The 21,542-nt window shown below is 40.1% G+C and overlaps 2 protein-coding genes across 6 annotated transcripts in view; one reads left to right on the forward strand and one right to left on the reverse strand.

Annotated features, from left to right (window-relative positions):
• Window positions 1–7,608, forward strand: part of tspan9a (tetraspanin 9a) — a 90,821-nt gene extending 83,213 nt beyond the window's left edge. For all 5 annotated transcript variants that reach the window (XM_029434591.1, XM_029434592.1, XM_029434594.1 and 2 more), the window contains 4 exons: window positions 3,336–3,431; window positions 3,829–3,957; window positions 5,956–6,117; window positions 7,336–7,608. In XM_029434591.1, the coding sequence (XP_029290451.1) occupies window positions 3,336–3,431; window positions 3,829–3,957; window positions 5,956–6,117; window positions 7,336–7,404 (456 nt within the window). In that variant the 3' untranslated portion in view covers window positions 7,405–7,608. The remainder of the gene's footprint in view (window positions 1–3,335; window positions 3,432–3,828; window positions 3,958–5,955; window positions 6,118–7,335) is intronic.
• ttc38 (tetratricopeptide repeat domain 38) lies at window positions 7,585–19,871 on the reverse strand. Its single transcript, XM_029433276.1, is given in 15 exon segments — window positions 7,585–8,054; window positions 8,385–8,458; window positions 8,900–8,914; window positions 8,916–9,060; window positions 10,113–10,278; window positions 10,741–10,822; window positions 11,319–11,357; window positions 11,586–11,645; window positions 11,790–11,909; window positions 12,292–12,367; window positions 13,541–13,714; window positions 16,932–17,103; window positions 18,584–18,665; window positions 19,146–19,223; window positions 19,860–19,871. Coding segments are annotated over 15 exon segments (1,383 nt in total). The 3' UTR covers window positions 7,585–7,966.
• Between the last annotated feature and the right edge of the window lie 1,671 nt (window positions 19,872–21,542).

Below are 21,542 nucleotides of genomic sequence, written 5' to 3' on the forward strand. Positions count from 1 at the left end.
AACCGGAGGAAGGCCGGTATGTTCTGGACAATGATTCCTCGTCGCTGATTGGTTGTCTGTCAGTCTGCGACACACAGAAATACTTCTTCTTCATGCCTTGTTACTTACTGGTTACTTACGTTTGCTGAGTAGTCAGTCTGTTCCCTGCAGACTGGAAACATTGCGGCACATTGCTACTTCTCATCTCATAGGACAGGATGATGAGATAATATGGAGAAATTAACAAACACATCTTTTCAGTGTCCGGGTAAGCCTGTCAAACGTCCCAGTGGTCATGAAGCCCCGACTTTTCCCACTCACTGTACTACTTTTTTTAAAATGGCAAAACAACAACAATATAAAAATCTAACAAAACAATTTAGACCGGTAATAGTTTCAAATAAACATAAGCACTTCTGCTCACTGCAGGGCATAAATGCATTAAAATAAAAGTGTCACAAGGGCCTACAAGGCTACTTCTTAATAGCAAACAGAAGACACAAACCAGGAAAGTAATATCTTTATTATTATGCACTGTAAAGGAGAGTTACAGAGAAACTGACGGCATGTTTTGAATCAAAACTCCACTTCAGCTCAAAGTAACCAAAACAGCAACCACACTGATGGTTAAAACTATAAACCAGCCCAAAAATGATAATTACCAACATAAACCATAATGTTCTGGACAGGCATATTACAAACACTGATGAAAAGTAACATTTGCATTTTGGAACATAAAACAGCAAGTATTATTATTCTGTTTGTTGCAGACTGACAGACAGCGCATCCAGTCAGCGACCAGGAATCATTGTCCAACACGTAGCTACCTTTTGTTTTGTGAAATATTGATGTGTTTTGACTTTCAGGGCTACCGTAGCTGTCCCCCATTTCCCACAATGCATTGCAACGGGAAAGCTCCTCATAAGTGCAAACAAAACTAAAGCCGTGTACCAAGATTTATACTTCACTTTGTAATGTGGAAAAATGATAAGAATCAAGTGTTCTTAAAAAAAGAACACTTGATTTGTGAGTGTACTGTTAATATATACTATTTTCATTTTAAAGATGGTGGAGACAGCTAAAAAAAATATCTTAGAAACCAAAAAATAAATCTTCTGACATTTAGATTTTGTCCTGAAGTTTAATTTGCAGCAAAATTCTTAAGATTGATGCTCACAATACAATGTATTGATTGACGTATGGTAGCATGAAACCGGAGTGTTGATTTCTTCTCCACACTAACTGCGTAAATAGAACACTACGGAGATGTGTATATAGTGCATACTCTTGGGAACTGGGACACAAAAAGCAATACAGCCTTCTCTTATCGTTTCGTGTGAATGAGTTTCAGAAGCCTCAAGAGGTACAATTATACAGTATTTAACAAGAATTTAACAAAAGAATAAATGTAATTGTGTGGAAGATCCATTGTGTTTAGGAAATAATTAGCATTGTGTGGTTCGGGTCACTGAAAAAATGTGTCTGAATGAATCCAAACAGAATCCACTCAACCTTGAATGTCTCTGCATTCCTGTGTATCCGCACACCCATATATGACCCCAGTGATTGATTTGCAGGCTACAGAGAAGAGAAGGATCTCCCCTCTAACATCCACTTATCTCCTACAGTAACATCCCATTAGGGCTCCACTGAGAATAAAAACACAACAGCTAGCGGTGGCAACGTTCCCTGACATCAGTGTGTGGCGAGGTGCCTGGTTCCTGATGATACCTCTCTTCTCCCTTGTGTTCTCCGTCAGCGCTCGGACTGCCTGCTGCTAAACGGAGCAGTTTAACAACCCTCCCAGCATCCTTGCACGCTAAATGATTAAAATGCTTCTGCACTTCAAAGTGGAACCAAATGTTCCATTTCATCAGATCCCTTAAAGGAGACTTTGCCACTAATGACATGGGGAGGTTTGACGGTGGGCTCCGAGGCCCATGATCATGCTGCACCATGTGGAGAGAGAGAAAAAGAGGGGAGGGCAGGGTGAGGGGGTGAGGGAGAACGCTGGATAAATCCTTACAATTTAGTAAAACTACTCCAGGATTAAGATTTTGGGCTATTTTGATACAGCTCACAGTATTTATCAACATAACCTGTTCAAACGCCGGCTTTAATAAGAACAATTCAGAGAGCCTTCAGCAAACCGCTCTCAGAAGTTAATTTCAAGCTTAATGAAATTTTAAAGTTCAGCGGATCATTAGCATACAGTGCTCGTATTAGCATATATTACATCTGAACTCAGTCTGTATAGCCATGGCCCTCCTTGTTTTTCAGAATTTTTAAGGATGGAGATTTGCATTTAATACATTTTCTAACACCAAAAGGAATAATAAAAAAGGAATATCATGGACAATGAAAGTTAACAAAATAAAGTGGCACACAATTTTAATGTCTGAATCAACCTCATCTAGTTTGAAAACCTCAATTTAGATTATTCAAACAAATCAATGCATTTCATTTATATTTCATCTGGGCTTTGTTTATTCAGCTCGAGTGGAGCTGATGAAAAATTAACACATTCTAAATTACAAATGGCCAACTTCAAGCGATTATGTACTGCAGCCGAATTAGCGTAAAACGTGTGTGTGCGCTCTATTTGGTATGCATCGTTTACATTAATCTCATAAGCACGAATGAGTTTACTAGACATCATGCCGCACTCCTGCAGTCATCACACTGCAGCAGTTCCTGCTCCGCTGCCGTCTTGTCAAGATACATCCCACAGGATGCACATACAATGCAAACAAGAGGATGATGCGTGTCCCCCTCAGACATCTATTACTATTATTTATGTTTATTTCGACTCGTGGCAGATACACGAGCATAGAATATTCAATGATTGAGACTAATATCTCATTTCAAAGCGGTTATAGCCCTTAAGCTAATTTGCAGTTTAAGTCCATTGGTGGCCTTTTATAATACATTTGCCGTGCAATGCATCATAAATACTGTATGTGCAATTCACAATAAAAAGGTAAATCAAGTCCAAAGAAAAACCAGCGGATTAACCATAAATGCCCGATCACTCTGGAGAAATAGTTTTAACTTGATCCCAGATATGATCCATTTTTTAGTTATGCGAGGATTTCAAAAGCGTCTGTCTAAAGGAGGGTTCACAAAAAGGCACTTTGCAATCCCCCATAGACACAGCTCAAGTAATTAACTGAGCCACAAAACCTGAGCTGTCACTGAGCACCTTAGGAGCCTGGTTATAGAGACATTTGTAGATAAGTTCACCAACGGCAATCTGAATGAAGGCATTAAAACAATTTAATGTCTTTGGTACATGTTCAATGCTGATATTAACGCTATAATTCTCTGTATAAACTCCCACATGTCCCTTCTCTTAGACTCGGGATGCTTTGGGAAAGTTTGTGGAGAAAGCCATCGTGCACTACAGGGATGACCTGGATCTGCAGAATCTGATGGATTACATCCAGAAAGAGGTGCCAATTCCACTTAGCTATGGCTGTGCTTATGTCTGTACTTATCCACATCACACACACACACACACACACACATATTTAACTGATCGCAGCCAGTGGTTTATTGAATATGTTTGAGCACTGAGCCAGGAAACCACAACCAGAGACCGCAGAGCTGCAAGTTTGTTATTGTGGCGTTGGCGAGGGATTTCTACATGAGATGCTACATGTTACATACAGTTCCTGTACTCTGCGGGTCTCCTTATGTCACATTCCTCTTCCATCTGCACACACTGGCACACTTTGTGAGCCTGGGCTTTCCCGTGGGAGAAGCCCAGACTGGCAGGATGTATAGTTTAGAGCAAGACCACACTTCTAAATATAAACCTGTGCTGTGCTCTCTCTGTTTTCCACTCAGTTCAAGTGTTGTGGGTGGAACAACTACACAGACTGGTCTTGGAACCTGTACTTTAATTGTACACATGAGAACCCCAGCTCCGAGCGCTGCGCTGTGCCTTACTCCTGCTGCACTCCTGTTCCTGGAGAGGTGCGTGCTTTTCTGCGTGTGTGGACAAAGCCTTATGGAAAACTGTTAACTCATATAAAAATTATTTAAACTTTTAAAACATGGCTTCAAAGAAGACTTGAGGTTGAATGCCAGTTACTGTAGCAGAATGTGTTGGCTATAACAGGACAGGTTTCAGAGTATTGTGAAGGTACTAATGAGTTCCAAGGTGCTCTGTGTAAAGTCACCAAGGACACACTGTGTGTAAAAGTTTCAGACTTTGCCACTTACAAGCAAGAAAAGTATAAAACAGCAACAGATTAGAATTATGGTTACTGGCCAGATCTTTCTGAGCAACACGAGTGAGATGTTAAGACGCTATGAAAGAACTGCAAAATGTAGATGTGCTGATGTTCTAACAAGATGTTTCAAGTCAATTTACAGAGATAACTCTTAAAGCATAAAACTTTGATTCATGTAAAAAGGTTAACCATTCCTCACAACCCTTCTGTGTCAGATGAAAATGACACCGGCTGCCTAGGGACAGATGTGTCACTCACGACCGATTGATTGGGGCAAAACAAAAATAACCTCGCCTCCCAAGAGGGCTAACATGAGCTCTGTGTCTGATATGGCTGAATGAATAAAGTGAAATGACAATGTCAATTTCCTGATTATCAGGCTTATTGAGCGTCACAACAGGCGTTGGTGTTACAACTCTCCTCCCTGCACACACTGACCGACTGCTCTTCATTTGAAAAAGATACTATAAAACAAATATCCTAAGTGTTATTAGAATCCAATATCATATATACAACATGCACCAATTAGTGGTCTGTGGATGTTCACATTATTTTGACATTGGATGTGTCACAACTGCAGAAGCTATTTATTTATATGCCTGGAGGTGATATCACCATGACTACATCCGCAGGTATAAACTGCTGCTGGCGTTACTTTTCTTTGCCTTGTGTGAAATAACTTATCGTGTGTAGCGCTGGTCTGATAATGACCAACCAGTTTGTGAAGAATGTGCAGTTTGCATGACTGATTGGTGTGTGACAGAGTCTACGGGAGTCAGGAACAAGGTCACTGAGGGGATTTGTAAGAACACGAAAAGTTCATAATTGTATAATAATTAAGGAGAAAGACAAGCCGGACAAACTGCATCAATAAACAGTTACTGCAGTCACAAGCTTCTTATGCTAATCAACTGATAAAACGCTCATACCCAACATCTAGAGCATTGATGTGCCGTCTGATATGCAGCCTACAGTGACATGGCCAACATTTGAGTTGGCAGTGGTGATTTACCCCATTTCAAAATTTAAGCCCTTCTTCATGAAGGTTTTATCACATTTTGTCTATGCGGAATCAACACACGCAGCTGCCTACACATGCATAACAAATTAAATGTGTGCAGATAAGGATGCATGCTGGCACACAACAAGCATATATGTAAATACACTTCTCATGCATGCATGAATACACACATTTGCACTCACACAAAAGACACGTACAGAATGCTCGTCTAACCTGTGAAGACACAGCGGCGCAGCTTAACAGCCACCAATGACAATTCTAGTGTGTGTGAAGACAGAAAACTAAAGAGTGCGTGTAGATCCATCACACTAATATTGATTGTACATCATGCGACACGGAAAACAGATCACAACAACCTTTTCCTCCATGGGTGAAGAAATAATGAATGAAACACAAGGGGAGCTGATGCAGTGCTGCAACCTGCTGTTCATAGCCTGTAACTGCACGGCTGCTTCAGGGAGTCTTTGTCACATTAAATTGTGTTGTATCGCTCACTCGCCGCCTTCTTTCCTCTTCTTCATTCCAAGTCATTACAATCAACAAGCTTCTGCAAAACTCTCCCTTGGCTGATATAACATTTCATAAATTTGTCAATGCAAAAAAACCCACAAGAAATGTGAAACATCAGCGTGTAAACGCATCTTCTGAATACTATTCATAGTTTTAGTCTCTAAAACGTTCACATTTTCTGTCTGTCTTGTTCCATCTGGTATACAGACAGTGATCAACACTATGTGCGGTTTTGGGGTTCAAACCCAGAACTACCTGGAGGCAAACAAGTCCATCTACCCGGTGGGCTGTGCGGACAAAGCAGTGATGTGGATCGAGTCTCATCTGCTGCTAGTGGGGGCTCTCGCCCTGGGTCTGGCCTTGCCTCAGGTAAACACACACACACACACACACATGTGCTTACTTAAGTCAGGCGGTACACTAATTGACGACAGTCATTTGCCATTGGTAACCTAGGGTAACTACATTGAGCAGTGTAGAACTCAACATATTGGCAGACCTTGCTTCCTCTAAGGCAGACTTGCATGGTGCATTTGGACGGAGACATAGACATAGTCGCAGCAACACTTCATCACTCTGCACCTTTCCTGAAGTAACACACGTTCAAACATCAATCGTAGAAAAACTTCCCTGCACAAGTACACATTGTCTCACATAGAATAACCCTGGTCTCGTACAGAAGTGGGGGGGAATCCAATAAAAATCTTATTCTAAAGGAAACCAACAGGGTGTAAGCTTAATGTGAGGTCATTGGGACAGAATTGATTTAAAATGGAGGGTTATACCTAGACAGCAATGACTACGCACAACGGGACGATGAATTTTTAACTGCACATTATTAATTTATTACACTGTTCTAGACCGAAAGCTCAGGTTAATGTGCAACCGAGGTAGAGGTCTGCGTGTGATAATGTAAGATTCTGTGCCCAAGATAGGAGCAGACTGACGATTCCCTCCTACTCGCTGAACACATCTCAAATTCCACTGCATTAAGTGCTGTTAGATTGGCCATGAAATCTAATTAGTACTTATCAAAAGCTGCCTCTAAATAATTAGTACGCTTACTTATCAAAATGATTCAGCTACTGTCTGTCACATTGCATTCTACCACAGCATGCTGCTTTGCCACTGGATCTTGAGCGCGATCTCTCCGGCGCTCAGATCTGGCTGATTGGGTCCCCAAAGATTCTGCTAAGAGGGAAGAATGTGAATTACCCATGAGCCCTGTCAAAACAATTGCACTAGTAATCCAGCTTGCTTTGATGTGCAGGAAATCTGATGATGAAGTTCTCTTTTTTTGTCTCGTACTTCCTAACTAAAACACCATTACTTGATTTGTCTGCATAACAAGACCAATTTAAATCAAACTGTGAATTATTGAAAAGCTCCGTTAAAAGCTGTTTGCCACCGAATGTGTGATCAGCTCTATAGGAAGTGACGCATATAATGTGTTAAAATCACGTTAATATGAGTATACAGTCATTTCCTGCACCAAAGGAGCATGTGGGACCTTGAGATGCTCGGGACAGGCTGTACAGTTTCAGAGAATCTGTTGTGTAATCTTAAGTGGCTGCTACTGTCCTCTAGATTGCAGGCGTCGTGCTGTCCCAGATCCTGATCGCTCAGATTCAAGATGAGATCACCTCAGAGTTGTGAGAGCGGGCCGACGCAGGGGAAGAGGAGGGAAGAAGAAAACACAATCCGCTCAGCTCATCCGACATGTGCAAGGACATTCTTTTTTTTTACGGCTACTGTATCACTGCAACATTTAGGTACATTACACATTCTTAACATGCTGTTGCCGACGGGCATACAAGTGTGGTGCACAAGGAGTCATCAGATGCAAAGTGTATATTTATTGGTTTGGAACATGGTTTTTGTATTGATCTTGACATGAGGATTACATTTCTGAAAAGTATTTATATTTAAATGTGATGTTTGCTAATAAAATTTCAATAGAAAGAAAAGTCACACTGCTCTGTATTAATTAGAGGTCACATGTAGTAGCTATAATAATCAGATGACTTAAGGCTATTTAACATGCACATTTGCAACCCGAGTTTAATATTAGCTCATAATCTTGCAGAATGTGTCTGCAATCTAAAATGGCTTTAAGCTCTGCATTTAAAAGAGAGATTTATATAAAGTTTCAGGTATGATGGTGGCTTAATTTTTTTTTTGCATGCCGGGAACTGTTCTGCGCACCTTGCAAATCAGTCTAGTTGTGAAGAGCCAGGGCTCTCTGCATCAGACGATCCGTCAGAGGGGAGTTGGGCTTCATGGCATCGCGCTCCACCAGAAGACATCTGCCCAAATTCAGCACAACACAGAACAGTAAAAAGACATGAACACAGATTTAGAGAGACAAGCCGAGAGGCTGAAATGATCAATAATGAAAGTACAACATGGTGTACAGACAGGGGATGTTGGTTACATAACGGGAGCATACGGCTTGGGTTCTGTATGGACATGGAAAGACCACAACTAAAGAACTTGAGTGGACAGCAGCCCCTACAGCAACTATACTGTGTCGTGATGAAATCCAGAGCTTCAAATAGTGCAAGATCTTTCTTACATCTTCTATAATCTCTCAGCAGACTTCCATATAAAAGCATGAAATACCTGTTGTGCATTACCTTCCCAGTTTCTGATGGTGCTTATTCTCCGATTTCATGGCTGCATGAATAAGCAGTTGATTGAAGACGTCCCTCTGTGAACAACCATTGACAAACCCATTAGTCAACACTACCTTGCTCCAGCGCTGTATACAGTCTTCCTACCATTTTGTGCTATACTGTATGCATGTACACTGTTGCACCTTGGGGAACGGTTTACTGAACACAGGGAACATAAAATGCATGAAGCCCATCAGCATCCGTAACAGATTCATTATTCATACTTTGGGGAACGTCCTCACACTGTAGTATGTTCACGGCCTGAAAGGCTCTTATGCAGAACGTTCTTCACCTCTGGCCTGTTTCACAATAACAGGGATTTCTGTTTTACTCAAACACAATACAGTGTGATGATTGATATCCAAAGAAAGAAAGTGAAGCCTCAAGGCTGTACGCTTTTCAAATTGTGCATTAGACTGTTTTGTTTGGATTTTCTCTTGTTTGCTTTGAGTTTACTACATTTCTGTGGATCTTACCTGTGCATCACTGCCAGCCCACATTTACCACGCGGTAGCGTAAAGGTAAAAGCAGGTCAACGGTTCGATTGTAGTTGCCCTGGTCGTACTCCATCATGGCCTGACAAATTGGTACACCTATAGTCCCTGCCAGCTGATGAGTCAGATTGTCCCCTGGCTCTCTGAAGGAAAAGGAGAGGTTTATGACTACAGAAAATACATTTCATGGTATAGTTGGAAGGTTTAGAAACTAGTGCAGGGGGAGGAATGTCTTTTGGGTCAAGTTAGGTGTAATTCTTTCTTGAAAATACAATATTATCTTTACTTACAGAGATTGTAAACAATAAGGGGACTCAGGAGCTAAAAGTCAGGACGTGCAGGTAACTTCACACAACCATTTTATAGAGGAGACTGTAAATGAAATGAAAGCTGTGAATGATGCTAACCAACACGTGTAATCTCGTCACGGAAAAACATTAACGTCAACAAAAGCTTGAGAAAAAGCTCCAGGTGAGTTCATTTCATTTCCAGACTGACAGAACTGTGAAACACTCTGAACTTCTGAGAAACATTCACTTCACTGTAAGGCTAAACATTCCTTACTGTTGTGCGGCTTTCTTGGATTAACTAATGCTTAGTCACTGCCTCTGACTGTAAGAGGAAGTATGTGAAATTATATTATGGCAAAATATGGATTATGTAAAGCTATGCAATCCATCCAAACCAAGGTAATAAAAGTGACACGGTATACATGAGAGTGATGGAATTACACATATGCAAACTTAAACGTGTCCTCATGGCTTTTCTGATCAAAGCAGAGCTGTGTTGACGAGAACATTTCCGTTTCTTACTTGGGAATTCACTTTTAAGAGCTGCCCCCCCCCCCCTGAAGATGCATCATTCCCAAACTCTTGTGACTTGCATTATAACACTGAAAAACATGTCAATTTAAAAGAAGTGGTTTTAAATGGCACCTTTCTCTGTGGGATTGTACTCAAGCAAAATGGACACCAGAATACATTGTAGCCACAAAACTCCACAGTCATCATCAGCTGGTACATCTGCTGCAGAGGTAAGACCCCGCTGACACCACTGAAGTCTCCGCTCTCTAGCTTGCCATCCTACGCTCAGCCTCGCTTCTGCCTAAGCTTTACATAAGGCCAGTGTGGCTCTTATGTAAGGCTGATAGAGTGCTGAGGTGTGCAGTGAAGAGAAGAAATGGTGTGGAACTTACTTAGCCAACTCCTGGAGGCCCTCCAACAGGCGCTGAGAAGTCCCGCTCTCTTTGGCTCCCAGCGACACCATGAGGAAGTGGAGGTCGTTAAACAAGGTCACGTGATCATCGGTGTGAGGCTGCGTTACCTGGAGCAGCTCTAGCCAGCGGTCCTTCACGCACACACCTGACACATGCACCAACACAAATGCCGGGCAATTTTAGGTCATTTAATCTCCGTTTTAGATTAAATTAAAAGAAAATGTGGTCTGAGGTTCTGCTAATTACAGCCGATTCCAACAGAGCCCTTTTAGTTTCAGATTAATGAGGTATGATAAGTGAGATTATCCCACCTCATTAGCGGTTTCACTTAAGACCACACTATCTTAAATGATCTCAAATTAAACGTTTCCGTCGCCCTTCAGCCAATTAGCAACACATTGACATAAGCTGTAGCACCTTTATCAGACCACTCAGTGTAATCTTAAAGAAACGACATGAAACATTTCCAGAATGTTAATCAAACTCTGATGAGTGGTGTCCAAGATAACACGTGATAGATGAACTGTAAGATTAAACTCCCTTTGCAATTTCCTTTTTGCAGACAGTGATTACATTGCCAACGATACCTTGAGAATTCCCATCTTACCCTCCATTTCCAGTCTGCAGAGCAGAGAACAGGCATCTACAGTGTCCAACATGGATCCTGTTGCTTTACAACATCTGAATACCTAACACAACACAAACCTTTACTATTCAGCTTGAACACTGTAACATGTAACATGTAACTGCCTCCTCACAATGAATAACATTTAAAAAAAGATCCCCCTGATGTGAGCGGTTAAACATTCATGAAATTCATTTAACTTGATGTCAGAATTTGTTAAAACGTGTCAGTGGTAAGTAACATTAAGAAATGTTCTTGTAAAAAAAACATACAGGACAGGACAGTAAAGGGCTTTACTTAAAAACGGACTTTCCTATTTTTAGAGTGAATAAAATAAAATAATAATCAGCTTTGGCATGACACTGAAGTGCATCTTCAAAAGGATTTGACTTAAATTTGCACACACTTGCCTTCTTGACTCACAACAACACAACAACATATTGCTTTTAGTCTGCATCCCTTGGGTGGTGGTACATGCATGGCTCTTAAAGGCTAAATGTGAATGTACTCAGACAAATGTACCATTAAAGTTTTGATGCAAACTCTCAACACCAACCAACCTGAGAATCGAATATTTCCAGAGCAGCTTCATATTGCCCCTGTGGAGGAAGAAGAGGTGAGAAAGACACAAGTGAATAACTCCACACTTGAGAGACAAGAGAGGTTGATAGATTGTGTTGCACAGATGCAAACACAAATTAATCTCGCAATATAATCAACTCCAGACTTCAAATCACCCAGGGAAAAGGATATCATAAATACAAGTTCCACAAACACTCCTACTGCCAACTATCCGCTTGACTGAGAAAAGTCATTAGAATATTTACCTTCTCAATGAAGCATAGAGCCCAATGCCAATAGTTATGACTGGCCAGCATGTCAGATACCTGGAATTAAACAATACAGAATTTAAATGTTTTTCCTAGAGCTATTTCAAGGTGTGATTTATTTCAGTAGACTCAGCAACCTTGTACAGTTCTGCATTTTGTCAGAGATGAAATTAATCAGAAAAACACAGCCCAAAGTTGTACCTGCCAGTCTTTCTCTCTACTCTCCATGAACTTCAAGCCTTTGTCCACCTCTGCTTTCATCTCATAAACATGGGCCACAGAGTGAACAGCCCAAGCGTCATCTGGAGTGAGAGCGAGTCCCTGTACGAGAGAGTTTAACAGTTTCAAGGAGAAGCAACTGTATTGCTTGTAATTGTAATGCAGGAAAAAAGATGCTTTATTTCTTACAACCCAGTAAAATGAGAATCCAATGACAATGACGTGTTCAAGTCTCAATTCATATCAATGATGTTACTCAATCTTTTTTTCAAGTGACCCCTCATGTCACAACTACTTTGTATGCATTACGCATTCAGCACAGGAGAGTCGGGCCGCTGTGGGCAGGATTAGCTGCCTATTATTGCTGTTCGACAGCAAATGACTTGAACTGACACAACTGTGCAGGCACAAACACCTGGACCACCCAGCTACAATAAACACAACATATTGAACAACAGAACTATATTGGGGAAGAAAATCTCACCTCCATGGCAACTTTCTCAGCCTGGTCATAGAGACGAGTTTCCAGGAGACCAAAGGAATACAGTCCTTTCAGATAGCTGAGGGCACAAACACAAAAGTCTCATTACAAAATACAGCAGAGACAGAACTTTTACCCTTTACCTAGGATGGTTGTGATCAATAACAAAGACCCCTTAGGGCCATAAATGAGAGTGATTTGAAGTGACCCCAATTTGCTTTAAAAAAACGTTAATGCGATCATTACATGGGCGTCAACTTTAGTGTCATCACCAACTAGTGATCATGCTGATAGCTGCCTTCACATTATTGCTATGTGGGACGATTGGCTTTTTCCCCCATTGTGGTAATGATGTGACATTATATTGAGGATGTGTCTCCATAATACCGACACAGCTTGATAATATCATTGGTGAATGTCACCATTAACTGTTCAAATATGAATTGGTTTTAGCTTGGTCTGATAGATCTATTTTCCCTCGACTATGTGTTGTTAAAAGAAAAGGGGGTGAAGAAAACAATAATTTACTCGCTTCAAGTTGTCATCCATAAAGGACATGCATGATTGCAGGGTGCAGGGTGCAGGCCGAGCCCCTATGTAATAAGAGATTACCCTGCGGGACAGCGTGGCTCAATCACCTCACCAGACTCTTCTTGAAACATTCCCTACCTTCTCTGTAAGAACCACTTTCTTTACCACTATCAGCCACACCACTGCACTAAACAGGTACATTAGTATCTACACAATCAGTGTTTGCATGTCCATGTGTGACTTTAATGATAATTGTATAAACTGCATACCTTCTTGCACAGGTCTTATTACTTTACTTTTACATAAAAGCCTTAGGTTATGTTGTAAACAAAAAAAGAAGAGAGTTCAGTACAACACACTGTACATGTAATCATAATGTGCATCTGGTCAGTGATCATTATGAGTTATATATCACATTACAGCCTATGGGGGCCCATTCACTCACATTGTATGTGTAGAGCCAGTCAGCACCTGTATATAGTGCAAACTCCATTCAGATTGTAAAATGCTCTTTACTGCACACTGACACCAAGCAAATCATTATGATGACATATACATATTATGTGTTATGTACTGCATGTATTAAAGCCTGTGTTAGAAGTATTTTAAAGTATTAGATATATAACCATTTGAGGTCAACGGGTTTTCATATGATTATATATATGATTATAAATTCATCCTGAAATGCTTCTCTTGTGTATGTATGTGTTGTGTTCTGTACCTGAACAAAGGCATATGTGGTTTCCAGTGGGGCAGCACTCTGGCCACAGAGTCCCTCATCTGGATTTGGGCTCCCATGTAGAAGTAAGCATCATTTGCAAACTTAAGAGCCAGCAAGTCAGTTGGGTGATCAACCAGAATGTCTTCCCATACATCGCAGGCCTTGGGAAAATGTCTACAAAAAAGTACGAGTCACTGTTAAAGAAAAGACAGCAATGAAGGACAACAGAAAAAGTGAACCATGGGAATCTCAAAGTCGTCAATATGCTTTGTGCTGAACGGAGGGAGTTAGAGGCCCCTTGAAAAACACAAGTATCCTCTGTGACAATATTGAGAAACAGAAAGTCCTCTCAATCACTATATCATGGTATACTATGGGGAAATAAGACACTATAGATAGAATACTTGCTAGACACACTGTGAGTGAAATTTACAAAAGAGTCTTTGGCACACGATATTACAGATGAATGCTGTGGATCTGAAGCATGCAACTCCCATCACATGGGAACAGACGGAGAGAAACTTGGGGATGATGGATAAAACATCCTCTGATGTCAAAAAACACTTTATTTGTTCACAGGAAACCCATTTCCTCTAGTGTGATGATGAACAAAACTGATCTCTTCTCTATTTGGAACTAATGTTGACTGACTGCACTGTTGTAGCCCTCACTTCTAAACATGTTACATTAAATCAGGGAACATGTCTCCCCTTGTCGGATTATTAAATTGGCATTTGTTTGATAAAAGTGATGAAAAATCAACTCAATCGCTCAGATATTTTGTAAAACAATCTTGCTTGAAACTATATCATGAAATATATTTTATGGGATTATAATATAGTTTATGTTTTCTAGTAAAAAGCATCTGTGTGCATTGCTCTCTGACAAAGTGTTTTAGATGCTTCTGAATTCTACACCTTTTTTACATTTTGATTAGTTGGTATATTGTAAAATACATGTTATATTTTCAGACATGAGCACTGCACTTTCAGTACCTTGTAATGTAATTTACCATCACATACATTCAGCTGCCTTAGAATCAAGTTGGGGATGTCAACGATTAACCACTGAGAATATTTTTGACTGGTTATACATGTCCGTCTAGAGGTTCATTCAATTCTATATTAATTGAACATTATGGTTGCAAGGAGGGGGTAAAGCTTCCTTTCGCCGCCCATGTTAACCAATTGGACTCTCTCTCTATCTCTCTCTGTTCTGTGTGTTCTCTCTCGCTCTATGTTCTGTGTGTTCTCTCTCTCTGTTCTTTGTGTTCTCTCTCTCTCTGTTCTGTGTGTTCTCTCTCGCTCTCTGTTCTGCGTGTTCTCTCTCTGTTCTGTGTGTTCTCTCTCGCTCTCTGTTCTGCGTGTTCTCTCTGTTCTGTGTGTTCTCTCTCTCTCTCTGTTCTGTGTGTCCTCTCTCGCTCTCTGTTCTGCGTGTTCTCTCTGTTCTGTGTGTTCTCTCTCTGTTCTGTGTGTTCTCTCTCGCTCTCTGTTCTGCGTGTTCTCTCTGTTCTGTGTGTTCTCTCTCTCTCTCTGTTCTGTGTGTTCTCTCTCTCTGTTCTGTGTGTTCTCTCTCTCTGTTGTGTGTGTTCTCTCTCTCTCTCTCTGTTCTGTGTGTTCTCTCTCTCTCTCTGTTCTCTGTGTGTTCTCTCTCTCTCTCTCTCTCTCTGTTCTGTGTGTTCTCTCTCTCTCTCTCTGTTCTGTGTGTTCTCTCTCTCTCTCTCTCTGTTCTGTGTGTTCTCTCTCTCTGTTCTGTGTGTTCTCTCTCTCTCTCTCTGTTCTGTGTGTTCTCTCTCTCTCTCTGTTCTGTGTGTTCTCTCTCTCTCTGTTCTGTTCTCTCTCTCTCTCTCTCTCTCTCTGTTCTGTGTGTTCTCTCTCTCTCTCTCTGTTCTGTGTGTTCTCTCTCTCTGTTCTGTGTGTTCTCTCTCTCTGTTCTGTGTGTTCTCTCTCTCTGTTCTGTGTGTTCTCTCTCTCTGTTCTGTGTGTTCTCTCTCTCTGTTCTGTGTGTTCTCTCTCTCTCTCTCTCTCTTGTGTTCTCTCTCTCTGTTCTCTCTCTCTCTCTGTTCTCTCTCTCTCTCTCTCTCTCTGTTCTGTGTGTTCTCTCTCTCTCTGTTCTGTGTGTTCTCTCCCTTTCTCTCTCTCTGTGTTCTCTCTCTGTTCTCTCTCTCTCTGTTCTGTTTGTTCTCTCTCTGTGTGTTCTCTCTCTCTCTGTTCTGTGTGTTCTCTCTCTCTGTTCTGTGTGTTCTCTCTCTCTCTCTCTGTTCTGTGTGTTCTCTCTCTCTGTTCTGTGTGTTCTCTCTCTGTTCTGTGTGTTCTCTCTCTCTCTCTCTCTGTTCTGTGTTCTCTCTCTCTGTTCTGTGTGTTCTCTCTCTCTCTCTCTCTCTCTGTTCTGTGTGTTCTCTCTCTGTTCTGTGTGTTCTCTCTCTCTCTGTTCTGTGTTCTCTCTCTCTCTCTGTTCTGTGTTCTCTCTCTCTCTCTGTTCTGTGTTCTCTCTCTCTCTCTGTTCTGTGCTCTCTCTCTCTCTCTCTCTCTCTCTCTCTCTCGCGCTCTCTCTCTCGCGCTCTCTCTCTCTCGCGCTCTCTCTCTCGCTCTCTCTCTCGCGCGCTCTCTCTCTCGCTCTCTCTCTCGCGCTCTCTCTCGCGCTCTCTCTCGCGCTCTCTCTCGCTCTCTCTCGCTCTCTCTCGCTCTCTCTATTTACAACAAAACATAAAAAAAAAAGACAAAACATGGAAATGCAGCGCTAGAGCTTATTGAGTCAATAGAGCGGCAGACTAAAAGGTAAGTACAAATAACAAAACTGACATCCCTAATGCAAGTACATCAACTTAAGCAAATATGCTGAACTGCTTCAAATACTACATCTAGATAGATAGATATTCTTTATTGATCCAGAGGGAAATTTATAAACAATAAAACAGAGAAACATTTGTTTTCAAACAAAGTGTAATCTGAACAGATGAGTTTTCAGTCTGTGACAGAAGATGTGCAGAGTTGTGATTCCGAGCAGTAGCTGGGCCTCCCACGTAGTGAGGGAGCAGCCAGACGGTCGGCAGGAGCAGATCTCGTCAACATGCTGGGTAGAGTAAAGTTTAAGAACATCGACAGACGGTCCTTTCAAATCATATGCTGAACACATAAAGGGATCTTGGGTCTGTTTGGGTTAACTCTTTCTGTCAGAAAAGATTCACAGACAGCTTTGGACCAGATGAGTTATTCCAAAGTTTGAAACTGTATTTAGTTTCTATGCAATGGGAATTTATGTTTAAAATAAAATGTGTGTATGCATTGTGTTCTTGAGACCCTCATTGGTGATTACTGGCCTTGTATGGTCAAATTCTTACTCATCCCTCGGTTTTGATTATATTTCCTGTGGCTCTGGCACTGGATCTTACCCACGTGAAAAGAGCTCCATAGCCTTGACATGGAGCCTCTCTCTGGGAGAGATATCCTGGCTGTTGGCCAGCTCCACTGTTCGCCTCACAGCGCTGGCCAGACGTTCATTCAGACGGGTGGAGCTTGATGTTGAAACCAGCTCCAGCCCTGTGCTGATCACATGGCTCATAACTACAGGGGAAACGGATATCACTGGTCATTTCTTCTCAACTTTGAACAAAAACTGAATAACATGCACTTGCAAAAGTTTTTCTTTTGATGCTAAGCCAGATATGTAAAGGGAAACCTTTAGGCAACTGCTTCCAGTCATGGATTACATTTTAAACTCTCTAGCATTCAATTATGCAACAATGACTACAGTACGCATTTATGTGGTTACAAAGTTACTAAGAGCTGCAGTGTTTAGTCGACTAATCGATAAGATGATCATCAGAAAAACAAGAAATCGCCAACTATCAATTAATCGGTAATTAAAAGTAATATTTCATGCAAAAATGGCAGAAAATACCATAATAAACTGATATTTGATATTTTTTCACTATTTTCTGACATTTTATAGACCAAATAATTAATCTAGAAAACAACTGGCAGATGAATCAATAATGAAAATAATCGTGTTAGTTGCAGCCGGTCTAATGTTTCGGTTTGTTTGTTTTAATCTAAAGACAACTGTTTTATGGATAGATATATGATAGATATATGATAGATAGATTATATATAAATGATAGATGATATAGATATTCAGATCCATTGACTATGATTCATGTAAACAATGGTCTGATCCTGTAATATCAGTTATAGTTGAAAGCAGCTTGCAAGTTCTCAGGATCATCAATTATTGTTGAACCTGCACTACAGCACCTTGATTCATTGCATGAAGATAAACATTAAAAAACACTTGATGGAGGCTCAAACTGAACAAATGGTGATAAAACGCAACATCTATTACATCAGTTACAAGTCACACAATTGCTTAGTTTGACAGACAGGTACTGATCGACCTCTGCTTCTCAATGCCGACGCTTTTGCTAAATAAATGACAGCACAGGAAGTCATTGTTAAATACCCATGGCTTCATCACAGCAGACAGGCATAACAGACAAAAGCACAGGTGGAACAAATAACACTAACGAGGCCTCAGTTCCATTAACAGTCCTGGGAAGTCTTTCCAAATAGATTACAGTCATTAGTAATGTTATTAATTACACCTGTGCTTCATGTGTACCTACGTTTCAGAACATATCAAAATGTCTTTTTGGAAATTGTTTATAAGCAGAGCGGGATCTTTGCCTTTCATGGTCAGGTCATGGTGCCTTTTATTCATGTGCTTAGATTACTCATGTTATGTTTAACCTAATTTTATATTATTTCATGACCCCATAGCATGGGAGATGAGAAGCTTGTAGGATTGTTGCTCCCTCTAACTAGAGCTAGGACTTTGGAAAACTAATCCTCGTCAATGTATATTTAAAGAGGGTCACAGGTATTTATTAATTAGGCTTTTGCAGCAGAGGATATATTTAGCACTGTTGCCTTTATCTCTTCCTTTATTTTTTTATTCTGAACTTTTAACACTGATTTGCTGTTGTCTCCTTTAACTCTGCCTGAGTTTTATTAAAATAATGAATAATATTTCACCACATCAATTTACCAAAGTTGGGGTCGGCTGCCTGGATAGCAGAAATGCATCCTTCAACTCCCCCCAAGGTTTCATCATTCCGCCATTTCACATACTAGGAGCCACACAAAATTGACACTTGTTAATTGACAATTGTTTTCACTGATATAGGCTACAGTAGTCTATTTGTTTTGTTATAAGAATGTACAAACAATTAGCCATGCTAATTAATCAATTAATACAAATAAATAAATCAGAAGGTAACATAAATAATTATAATGAAATAATTTAAAATAATAAAAAATGTATACAAATAAAAAATATTTTGGTGACAGATTTCTTCAAACGAACATCTTGGGGTGAATTTTATTATTATTATTATCGTATTTAAAAAAAGACTCAAAATAACATTCAATTTACATTTTGAGTTTAATTAAGAAATGTAGCCTTATATTAAATTTCAAAAATATAGAAAGATAATAAAATGTAAAGTTAACAATAGTGCTTAAACTTATCATTACATTCAAAATAAGTAATAATATTTGTATCTTCAATACTAATTGCATGTGTCTAATTGAAGGAGAAGTAGTGTTACCTGAGTGAGTATGGCATCATATAGTTTACAAGCCTCATTACTGCTGGTGGACAATGGAAGGTGTTCTGCACTCCACGCCTGTAAGGGACAGAAGTACTGTATCAGTGCACGTTTTGTTTTAATACACGCACACTTTTCTGCCTTTTTAGTCCCCCTGAAAACTGTGCACACGTCACCAACCTTCAATATAAAAAGAGGTTTCATATTGAGTCAGGCCACTCTATAAATTGTTTTCAATGTTACAATTATAAAGAAAAACTGCATGTCCCAGTAAAATAAGTTCATAATTCAGACACGTCATTTAATATTTTCCCCATTTATCTGAATATGCATGTTGCGTCAACTCAGAAGGCGAACCAAGCATAACCCCAACTATGCCACATCGCCATATTTTCCATAATGTTAACATTTCTGAAACAAGTCACGATAAACCACATAAACAGCGAATGTCGTGCCATTTTTTTTTGCCGAAATGTTTATAGTTTTAATATGTAGCAAACCAAAACACTAACCTTGCAGTCCTCTTAAACTTGACGCCATCTTTTTCTTTACGTGCACTTATTACTGCTCCAAACTTTTACCACTACAGTGAATCTACAGCGTCATGTTAATATCATGAAAGTGAAGACCGGAAGTTAACTTTAGTTGGCTTGCTTTCAAAATAAGTGCATGAACAAAACTAGTAAAAATATATTGTATCGAAGTGATACGTACCTTCAATACCATTTTTCCGTGTACATTTTGTTAACGGCAGTGAAGATAATGGACAAAAAATCCGTGTTAATTTCCTATCCATTAATCGGAACATATCTTTTTCAAGGTTAAACTACTGAATTTAAACATACAGTTAGGTCCATAAATATTTGGACATTGACACAATATTCATCATTTTGGCTCTGTACACCACCACAATGGACTTGAAATTAAACAATCAATATGTGCTTTAAGTGCAGACTTTCAGCTTTAATTTGAGGGTATTTACATCCAAATCAGATCAATGGTGGAGGAATTACAACACATTTTATACGTGGTATCCCCTTTTTAAAAGGGACCAAAAGTAATTGCATTGCAGAACATTCCACTTCTTTGCCTTAAAAAACTCTTTGGTTGCTTTTGCAGTATGCTTTGGGTCATTGTCCATCTGCACTGTGAAGCGCCGTCCAAGGAGTTCTGAAGCATTTGGCTGAATATGAGCAGATAATATTGCCCGAAACACTTCAGAGTTCATCCTGCTGCTTTTGTCAGCAGTCACATCATCAATACATACAAGGGAACCAGTTCTATTGGCAGCCATACATGCCCACGCCATAACACTACCACCACCATGCTTCACTGATGAGGTGGTGTGCTTTGGATCATGAGCAGTTCCTTCCCTTCTCCATACTCTTCTCTTCCATCATTCTGGTACAAGTTGATCTTTGTCTCATCTGTCAGGATGTTGATCCAGAACTTTACAGGCTTTTTTAGATGCGTTTTAGCAAACTCTAATCTGGTCTTCCTGTTTTTGAGGCTCACCAATGGTTTACATGGTGTGGTGAACCCTCTGTATTTACTCTGGTGAAGTCTTCTCTTGATTGTTGACTTTGACACAGATATACCTACCTCCTGGAGAGTGTTCTTGATCTGGCCAACTGTTGTGAAGGTTATTTATTTTCCACCACAGTTGTCTCCCATGGTCTTCCAGGTCTTTTGGTGTTGCTGAGCTCACCAGTGCGTTCTTTCTTTTTAAGAATGTACCAAACAGTTGATTTGGACTAATGTTTTTGTTATTTCTCTGATGGGTTTGTTTTGATGTTTCAGCCTAATGATGGCTTGCTTCACTGATAGTCACAGCTCATTTAGACTTCATATTGAGAGTTGACCTCAACACATTCCAAAAGCAAATACCACACTTGAAATGAACTCTAGACCTTTTATCTGCTCCTTGTCAATGAACTAACGAGGAAACAACACACACCTGGCCATGGAACAGCTGAGCAGCCAATTGTCCAATTACTTTTGGTCCCTTTTAAAAAGGGGATACCCAAAATGTGTTGTAATTCCTCCACCATTCATCTGATTTGGAGGTAAATACCCTCAAATTAAAGCTGAAAGTCTGCACTTAAAGCACATATTGATTGTTTAATGTCAAGTCCATTGTGCTGGTGTACAGAGACAAAATTATGAAATTGTGTCAATGTCCAAATATTTATGGACCTAACTGTATGTTAGTTACATGTCCTGAGGAAGTCTGTCTGAGAAATCAGATGACTTCTGTTGCTCTGGAGAAGCTTCGTTTATTTAAATCCTATATTCTTATAATAAAGACATCTTACATTTGCAAAGGTTTTTACCAACAAATCCATTTTCTCTTCCAAGTACATAGAATGTAAAATGTTTAAGTTTAAAGCTAGGGGT

This window comes from Cottoperca gobio, chromosome 6 (genome assembly GCF_900634415.1).
Source record: "Cottoperca gobio chromosome 6, fCotGob3.1, whole genome shotgun sequence".
Lineage (NCBI taxonomy): Eukaryota > Metazoa > Chordata > Actinopteri > Perciformes > Bovichtidae > Cottoperca > Cottoperca gobio.